General features: G+C 42.3%; 1 protein-coding gene across 3 annotated transcripts in view; it reads left to right on the top strand.

Moving 5' to 3' along the window:
- The window catches only part of usp33 (ubiquitin specific peptidase 33), an 81,560-nt gene extending 78,850 nt beyond the window's left edge, over positions 1-2,710 (top strand). For all 3 annotated transcript variants that reach the window (XM_078560714.1, XM_078560713.1, XM_078560715.1), the window contains 2 exons: positions 75-143; positions 1,893-2,710. In XM_078560714.1, the coding sequence (XP_078416840.1) occupies positions 75-143; positions 1,893-2,047 (224 nt within the window). In that variant the 3' untranslated portion in view covers positions 2,048-2,710. The remainder of the gene's footprint in view (positions 1-74; positions 144-1,892) is intronic.
- Positions 2,711-9,734: the final 7,024 nt, after the last annotated feature.

The following is a 9,734-nucleotide window of genomic DNA, read 5'->3' on the forward strand; positions in this document are numbered from 1 at the left end:
TTTAAATAAATGGCCAGCCAATGGGGATTATGCACAGAAGTGTCATCCCTGATTTAATTCTTTTCATGTCTTAGAACATCCTGGCCCAATTGATAACACAAAGATAGGTGTTGGCAAGAGCAGCCATGTGACTTTAAAACAAGGTATGTGCACATTCTTTATTTCACTAGATTTTTTTTAATAGAACTGAAAAGGAGTATGTTATACTTGTATAGAGCTTGGATTAGATCACACTTGGGATACTGTATGTAAGTCTGATTTCCATATTATGAAATGGATGAAGAGGGATAGGAGAATGTGCAAAGATGATTTAGAATTATGGTAGCCGAACTCTGACAGGAAAGATTGAACATGCTCTGGTTCTATTCTCTAGAAAACGGAAGACTGAAGGTGACCTAACAGAGGCCATAAAAATAATGAAGGACTTTACTAGAATAGAAATTTTTTAAAATGTTTTCCATATGGGGGAGCCCAAAACTGGAACTGGGTCCAAACCTGGTGTTTTAAACCTAAACAAAGGTCATGAATGGCAGAGCTGGCTAAAGTAGACTGAGAAACTAGATTGAAAGTTAGGACAGTAGAGATGCAGTGGCAGGCTTAAAGAAATATTTAATAACTCTCAGCAAAGATTTACCCCAGTGGGAAAGGAAGACTCTGAGGTGGGGTGGGGGGGTGGGTGCATCATCCACAGCTAAATAAGGGAGTTAAGGATAGTATCAAATTGAAAGAAACACTGTACAAGTCTGCGAAGATTAGTGGTAGGTCAGGAGATTGGATAGCTTTTAAGAACCTGCAAATAATAACTTTTAAAGAAAATGTGGAAGAAAGTAGAGTATGAGAAAAAGTTGGCTGATTCATCAACTGAGGGGGTCAGTAGGTGGTAATCAGCAGGAGGTTCCCTTGCCTACGTTTGACCTGATGCCATGAGACTTCATGGGCTCCAGACTCAATGTTGAGGTCTCCCAGGGCAACTCCCTCTCGACTGTATGTGCCACCACCTTCTGGTGGGTTTGTCCCATCAGTGGGACAGGGCATACACCTCCAAGTTGTATCAGAGATCAAACAACTCGGTAACAAATAGGAATCCAAAGAGCATAGGGGGAAAGTCTGTGCAGTTCATGTGTGTCAAAATTCGAAGGCACCTAAGAAACACAGACTTGTATTTATGTCATTCTTGTTATGACCTCAGTTTAAGCACTTTACAACCAATTAAGCTATTTTAAGCGTAGTCACTGTACTGTAGGAAGTTTGCATATGTTGTAAATACAGAAGTTGTAATTTAACAAGTAAACTTCTCATTCACATAAAGGAAGACTATCTGGTATGTCCATAATGCTAGTATTTTATTCTTCCATGGGATGCGGGCATTGCTGGCAAAACCAGCATTTGTTGCCCATCCCTAGTTGCCCTTGAACTGAGTGGCTTGCTTGGTCATTTCAGAGGGCAGTTAAGAGTCAACCACATTGCTCTGAGTCTGGAGTCACATGTAGTCCAGACCAGGTAAGGACAACAGATTTTCTTCCCTAAAGGACATTAATGAACAAGTTGGGTTTTTACAACAATTGCTGATATTTGTCATGGCCATCATTACTGAGACTAGCTTTATAGTTTAAATTTATTAATCAGCTGCCATTGTAGTAGCCAGGCAAATCAGGCTGATTTTTGGGGAGTCCAGAATAGTGGACTGAACAGCCCGGCCATGCGGAGGATTCCGTTGTCCAGGGGAGCCTCCAGCCCTGTACTGGCGAGCACAGAAACTCTTGTAAATGTTTTGGTTGTTTTGACCTGGAAGGGTGCTCTCTTACCCGTTCCACGATCCCACGTGTTGAGGGGGGCACCTTTTGGGTAGTGACGCTCATCATGTTCTTTTTTTTTTAAATTTCTCAATCCAGGAGCTGATTCTGGTCAGATCTCAGAAGAGACCTGGAACTTCCTCTACTCTATCTATGGAGGGGGCCCAGAGATCACTCTGCGGCAGAACGTTGGTCATCCTGACACGTCATGTGTAGAAGAGAAAGTTGAGGTTGAAATACGTCCAGTGCAATAATGTTAAAGGAAATGTTAGAAGTTGAATTATGCTGGATTCGAAGCATTCCAGGGTGTGATATATTTTCTGAAAACAATTCCTGAGGTGGCATTAATGTTTTGTGTTTTAGGGACAATCACAAAGTTAAACCCCTGTTATGTAATATAGTTTGTAGGTTCCTGGCTTACCAGATAAGCTGTACTGAAGGGTTGAAAGTGTTTTCTAGTGGTATGTGATGTAGCTTTGATCTGTGAAAGGCCCACACACTGGAAGTGTACTGGTGTGAAACGGGTTGCTTATATTAAGTTGACTCACGAAAGCACTGATATCTGTTTGCACTGTACTGTAGATGAAAAATCAAAGATTTCAAAGCTCTTGTCCGTGCTACTGTAAGCGGCTAAAGGAATATTCTCAGGAGAATTTGCAAAAATTGTAAAGTTGAGTCTAAACGTAATGTGGGGGACAGGCTAACTCCCAAGTATTGTGTTCATCTAAATTACAAGCAACATAGAAAGCCATTCAGCCCATTGCATTAGTGCCAGCATGAGGTCTTTGACTCCAGCTACCATCTAATCCTCTCTCCTACCTTTTTTATAATTTTCAATTGTTTATCCAATTCCTTTTTTCTATGTCTCTGCCTCAGTAACTACTTGTAATAAAACATTGCATGTTCTGTGGAGAAAATGACTTTCATCTATCCTCTAATCTGAATTACTGCTCTCATTTTACAAATTTGAAACAGCAGTAGAAATCATTCATCATTTACCCCCTTTCATCTTCCGTAATTTTGTTCCTGTCAGACTGTCAACTCTCCTCAGTTGATAGCACTCGTGCCTCTGAGTCAGAAGTTGTGGATTCAAGCCTAACTCTAGAGACTTGTGTACGTGATCAAGAATGAGATTACTGAAGAGTGCTACATTGTTGGAGGTGCTGTCAAGTTCCTGCCTTGACACCTCGTGAGGCAGAAGGTTATAGAGTCAACCCCACATAAGGACTTAACACACAATCTCTGCTGGCTTTCCCATGTACACCTGAGGGAGTCTGATGTGGTGTTCACTGAATCAAATGGTTACAGCACAGAGGGAGACGATTTATCCTGTCCAGCTCCTGCTGGCACTCTACAAGAGTAATTTAGCTGGTCCCACTTCCACCCTCTTACCCCGTTGCCCTGTAAGTTTTCCTTTTAGGTGCTTATCCAATTCCTTTTCAGAAGCCACAATTGAATCTGCCTCCACCACCAGTGCATTGCAGATCACAATCACTCATTGCATTAAAAATGTTTTTCCTCATGGCGCCTTTGCTTAATTTGCCATTCACTTTAAGCCAGTGTCCTCTATTTCTCAACCCTCCTGCCAACAGGAGCAAGTGAGATGAGAGTGACTGCCATTAACATCAAGGCAGATGAGAGTGTGGCATCAAGGAGCCTTGATAAATTTGTAGTCAAAGGGAATTGGGGAGAAAACTCCACTGGTTGGGGTCAATGTCACCACAAAGGAAGATGGTTGTGGCTGTTGGAGACCAACCATCTCAGACCCAGGACATTGCTGTGAAGTTCCTCGGGGTAGTGTCCTCTGCCCAACTATCTTCAGCTGCTTCTTCATCAATGACCTTCCTTCCACCATAAGATCAGAAGTGGGAATGTTCGCTGATGATTTCATAAGTGTTCAGAATCATTTGCAGCTCCTCATACTGAAGCAGTCTGTGCTTGCATGCAGCAAGACATGGACAACAATCAGACTTGGGCAAGTAACAGTTGCATCATACAAGTGCCAGACAATGACCATCTCCAACAGGAGAAAATCTAACCATCTCCTCTTGACATTCAATGTCATTACCATCGCTGAATCTACTAACGTCAACATCCTGGGGGCTACCATTGACCAGAAACTGAACTGGACCAGCCATATAAATACTATGCCTAATGGAGCAGATCAGAGGCTGGAAACTCTGCAGTGAGTAACTCACCTCCTGACTCCCCAAAGCCTGTTCACCATCTATAAGGCACAAGTCAGGAATGTGATGGAATACTCTCCACCTGCCTGGATCAGTGCAGCTCCAACAACACTAAAGCTCAACACCATACAGGACAAAGCCACCCACTAGATTGAAACCCCAGCCACAACCTCATAAATTCACTCACTCTATTGATGCACAGTGGCAGCAGTGTGTACCAGATACAAGATACACTGCAGTAACTCACCAAGTCTCCTTCGACAACATCTTCCAAACCTGCAACCTCCACCTAAACAAGTCAGGGCAACAGTCGCAGGGAAACACCGCTACCTGCAAGTTTCCCTCCAAGTCACACACTGTCCTCACTTGGACCAATATTGGCCATGCCTTGCTTTTGTACACTCTGCCTTGATTTATGGAGCCTAGGATCCCATCTGCCTTTTTAATCACTTTCTCAACCTGCTTCTCTTCTTCAACAATTTATGCACATTCCCCCTTATGTCTCTCTATTCCTGCACCCCCTTTAGAATTGTACCCTTTGCCTCTCTTCATTCTTCCTGCCCAAATGTATCACTTGGCACTTGTGTTAAATTTCAACTGCCCTCTGTCTGCCCATTCCATCCACCTGCCTATGTCATCTTTGACGTCTCTCAATATCCTTCTCAGAGCTCGCAATACACCCAAGTTCTGTCTCATCTGCAAATTTTGATACTGTGCCCCATACGCCCAAGTCCAAGTTAATATAGATTGATCAGCAGTGGTCCCAGTACTAACTCCTGGGGAGCCTGCTATATAAAACCACTATCCACTACTACTCTCCAGCCCCTGTCACTGCCAACTTCATATCCCTATTGACCAGGTGAGATATTAAACTGAGCTCTTGCTTACCTGCTCTAAAGATCCCACTGTGGTGTTTGATGGGTAGGCAGTGTTTATATGGCCACCACCATCAAAATTTGATTTGCTATTTCTGGGTTCTTGCTGTGTGAAAATTGTCTTCGGCCTCCAGTGAGCCACTTCACTTTAAAAGCAATTCGCTGTAAGCTAAGCGTTTTGTTGTGTTTGGCAGACGCTATAAAATTCTATTGAGTTATTATTCTAAATTTTGAGACCTGTGTCTCCATCTCAATCTTCCCACACTGAGTCTCTGAACGTTATTTTTACATGCCACAAAGCGACAAAAGGCTCCTATCTCCTACCTTCAGTAACGTGCCTACAGCTGAACATATGGAAGTGATGGACCAGCTGGTCTTTTACTACCCACCAAGCCTGGCCCCATATTCCATGACAGCTGGAGCATCGTAACTCGAAATACCCAGTCACTGCCAACCAGTTGAAATAAAACCCAATTATGTTGTAATGAATCCATGGGCTTCCTGGCACACGGTCCAATGAAGAAAGAGAAACTCCTCAATGCAGTAATGGTGTAAATTTGAACCTGCAGCAAAAGGAGGCTATCAATTGGGTTTAGACTGAAGTGTGATTCTTGCCTAACTTCATGGGAGTATTCCACTAAAAGCACAGCTGATTATTCTCTAGGGTAAAATTATGTAACTAATGCAAAAATGGTCCTGAAGCTCGTCGGACTGACTAATTGCTCTTGTGCAACAGTCTTATTGAATTGATCATTTGAAAGGATCTCTTTAGCATGTGCCTCAAAGGAATGTTCCATAAAATTGAAACCATGCATTAGCCAGAATGTGACTTTTCTGTCTCTTAACAGGATTTTCCCTTGAGCTTTTTTGTATTAATTTATTTTTTAAATGCGCATGCAAATCTCTACTGCAACTGTGGCTGATTTAAGTTGAACTTGCACTTTGAAGAAATGATGACTCTAACTATCTCACTACGTTTTTTTTTTAAAAAGGAATCATTTATGTAAGGAATGTACAAGAGTACCTTGACAATTTAGTTGTACAATAATTGCAATTAACAGAACCAGGCACCCTCAACTCTTAGAATGAAGCACTCACTCTCATACACCTGTGCATGTTAACTTTGTCACGTTAGAATCATGAATGTGAAAATGTGCTGCACTGTTGCAGAAGTACAAAATTGTGGAAGTAAAGTTGGAATGCATAAAAAGTGGAAAATGTTCTCTTAGCCTTTTAATGCTGAATAGCAATAGGGACCTGCCTCTTTTGTTCAATAAAACAATTGACTCGAAACCTGTTACAGATTTTATTTTTTTCTCTATTTAATATTTGGTAATGTCAAATATCTGTTCACTTTCCTGAGGTTCAAGGGAGCTCCTTTGACGGTCTTATCTTTTTTTCAGGGGCTTGTGTTTATCCACAGCTGGTCTGCTTTTAGGCAGAAATGCTACAATAAAAACAGAACGCTAGGAAACACTCAGCAGGTCAGGCAAATCTGAGATGAGAGAAACAGCCGAATGTTTCGGATCGATAACCTATCATCACAGCAGGAAAACTTCAGAGAGGAAAAGCTTTTAAGCAAATAGAGGCTGGGAGAAAAAGGGGCATTACGGTGTCCATCTTGGCTTAATGATAGCACTCTTGTCCAAGTCAGAAGATCAAGGGTTTGAATCCCATCCAGATAGATTACACTGGCTGGTGAGAGAGCCTTGTTTCCGTATACACAATTCTTGTTTCCTTTCCTTTTCCTGAAGGCCTGAGTCCTTGCCTGTCAACTTTCGGCACCTTGTTCAAGATGCCACTCGACCTGTACAAGCCTTGGCAGTGAGTGTTGGAAGGCTATTTCAAAAAAAGAAAGACTTGCATTTATATGGAGCTTTTCGTGACCTCCGGACATCTCAAAGTACTTTTTGAAATGTAGTCACTGTTGTAATGTAGGAAACGCAGCAGCTAATTTATGCCCAGCAAATTCCCACAAATAACAATGAGCAGATAATCTGCTTTTTGTGATGTTGATTGAGGGATAAATATTGGCCAGGACATCAGAGACAACTCTCCCGCTCTTCTTCGAAATAGTGCCATACGACTCTTTACATCTGCCCAAGCAGACAGGTGGGGCCTCGGTTTAACACCTCACCTGAGAGGCTGCCCCTCGGACAGTGCAGCACTCCCTCAGTACTGTTTTCTGTCCGTTAACCAAATACATTATCCCGAATCCCATGAGCTGTAATCTTGTGCAACAACCTCTTGTGTGATGCCTTCTAAAAATCCAAATAGATTTCATCCATTTGTTGAAAATGATTTCCCTTTGATAAAATCATGTTGAATCTGTTTAATCATGTGATTTTCCAAGTGCCCTGTTACCATATCCTTGAGAATGGATTTTGGCATTTTTCAACTACTGACTTCAGGCCAACTTATCTATGGTTCCCTGTTTTCTCCCTCCTTCCTCGTTGAACAGTGGGACTATATTCACTACCTTCCTATTCATTTAATAAAAAACCGCCAACATATGGAACATTCTGCCCAGGGAGGCAGTGTGTGTGTGTAGGGAAAAACTTAAGAACTGGATTCATATTCATAGTGGACAACTAGGGAGTACTCTGTTTTTGCCTCTATTATGTATTAATAAGCAGGTGAATAATCTTTATCTTAGATCTAAAAAAAGCTCCAAATACAGTTACCAAACGGGAATTGAAACACATTAGCTTTATTCAGATTAATCCAAATATGCTTCATTTGAAATGTTTAGTCCTCAGGTTGAACACGGTATCTCAGGCTCCTTAGTAAACAAACTGCACCTTTGAGGAAAAACAGATCCAAATGTGGCCTGGATTCAATTCATATTCTGGACCGATCAATTTTGCTTAGATTTTTGCCCAGCTTTAGGATCAGGTTTCAAAAATGAAAGGTCTATCTTATCAAAGTAACCTCAAAGAAATGTTCCTTTCACCATTTAATGCAACCTATCCCTACAGCTCATAGTGTTACTTCAGTCATTGTTCCAAAAGCTGGATGCAATGGCTTCGGCTCTCAAGTCTTTATATACCAAAGGATGACATCAGAGGTCACATGACCATGGCAAACCACATTGCACAAAGGCATTTCTCCCCTTCTCATAAAAAGAAAAAAAATCAGCCTGCATACATTATCATTTGTAGTTTCAAGTCAGGGACATACATGGTCTACAATGAAAATCATCACGTACAGAAAGCTGGTCATTCTAATCTGACCCACTTTCATCTGTCCCTACACACACACACACACACACACACCGCGCAATCTTAAAAGCGTTCAGCGTAGTGGTGCACGTGTGGGTTGCTATTGACTTTGTCGTGTCTGCTCATTCTTGGTGTGATGTGTTCCCTCTGGAGGATGCTGTTGCCGTGGTAATTGCTGCTGCTGATGCGTTGCCTTTGCTGGGAAACGGTTGACCTCTGGGGACTCGCATCTTCCTCATCGGCTGTCTGCTGTGAAGGAGCAGCTTCTCGAGTTGCATGTAGGTGTCTGCAGTTACGATGATAGATCTGGTCATTCATTTTCACCATGTACGATCGGGGTGACAACTTCTTTACACAGGTCCCAAGTTACCAAGTGGACTGACTTTTGTTGAGAGCGTTGAATGTTTGAACTCTGACCAGCACTCCAATTCTCAACTCTGGCAATGATTTGGCAGCTTTATCAAAGTGAAATTTGCCTTTCTGTCAGTTCACTTTGATTTTGTCACTCACTCCTGTTAGTACTTCTGGCCTCAATAGTTTTTTTGCTGTTGGAAGAATAGTCTGGGTGTGGTGCGACATTAGTTGCTGGACTGGACTGCTATCCATGCCTTCAGAGGTGTATTTCTCCACTCTAAGATTGCCTTGTACACATCTGTGCTGGATCTATTCGATTTTTTGATGATCCCTTTGACAATTTTCACCGCTACCTAAGCCTTTCCATTTGACTGGGGGTCTGCATTGGGTGGAGGTGGTGTGTACTGCTGAATTTCTCAATCATTTATGAAGTGTCTGAATTCTTCACTCGTGAACTGTGGGCCATTGTTGCTCATCATGATGTCAGGAATGCCATGAGAACTGAAGTGTGTTTCAGGTGTTCTACAACATCTCTGGTGGTCGTTGACGTCAGCTTATCTAACTCCATTAGTCTGAATAGTAGTCAACGGTGACGAGATAGTCAGTTCCAAAGGGAGTGAAGTGGTCTATTCCAAGCTTCATCCATGATCTGTCTGGGATATCATGCGTCATGAGCAGCTCTTTAGCTTGCTTAGCTTGATGTTCGTTACAAACACTCTACTGGCTGATGTGCTCCTTAATCTTCCCTTGCCTTCCTCAGACGAGACTTAATTTCTTGATGGCGTACATGGATGTGCTTCAACATCTCATCTCTGATCTCTTTAGGGGTAATGACTCTAGTCCCATTGTACAAAATGCCACCTTGGGCAATCACTTCATCCCTGTATGCCCAATACTCGCTCCTAGCAACAGAGCTGTCCTTGATGGTTTCTGGCCATCCTTTCATCACTACTTCCTGTAACATTTGAAGAGTTGTAACTCATTGTGTAGTTTGCTTGATCTGAGCAAGACACTTGTCTGTCAGATTCAATGTCTCTGCTGGGTTGGTGACATCCAGCGCATGTCGTGCTGTTGTTTCTCATTGAATCGGAAAGATTTTGTGCTCTGTACTAACGTCATCGACTTTCTTCAAAGGGAGTGAGGTTCTCGACAGCATGTCAGCGATGTACATCCCCTTCCCCTGCTTGTGCTTCACTTCCAAATGATATCGCTGCAAATGAAGTAACATTCTTTGCAGATGCTTTGGAGCAAAGGGAAGTGGTTTGAGAAAGATGCTTTGAAGCGGTTTGTGGTCAGACTCTATCG

The sequence above is a fragment of the Cetorhinus maximus genome, chromosome 17 (genome assembly GCF_964194155.1).
Source record: "Cetorhinus maximus chromosome 17, sCetMax3.hap1.1, whole genome shotgun sequence".
NCBI classification, from domain to species: domain Eukaryota; kingdom Metazoa; phylum Chordata; class Chondrichthyes; order Lamniformes; family Cetorhinidae; genus Cetorhinus; species Cetorhinus maximus.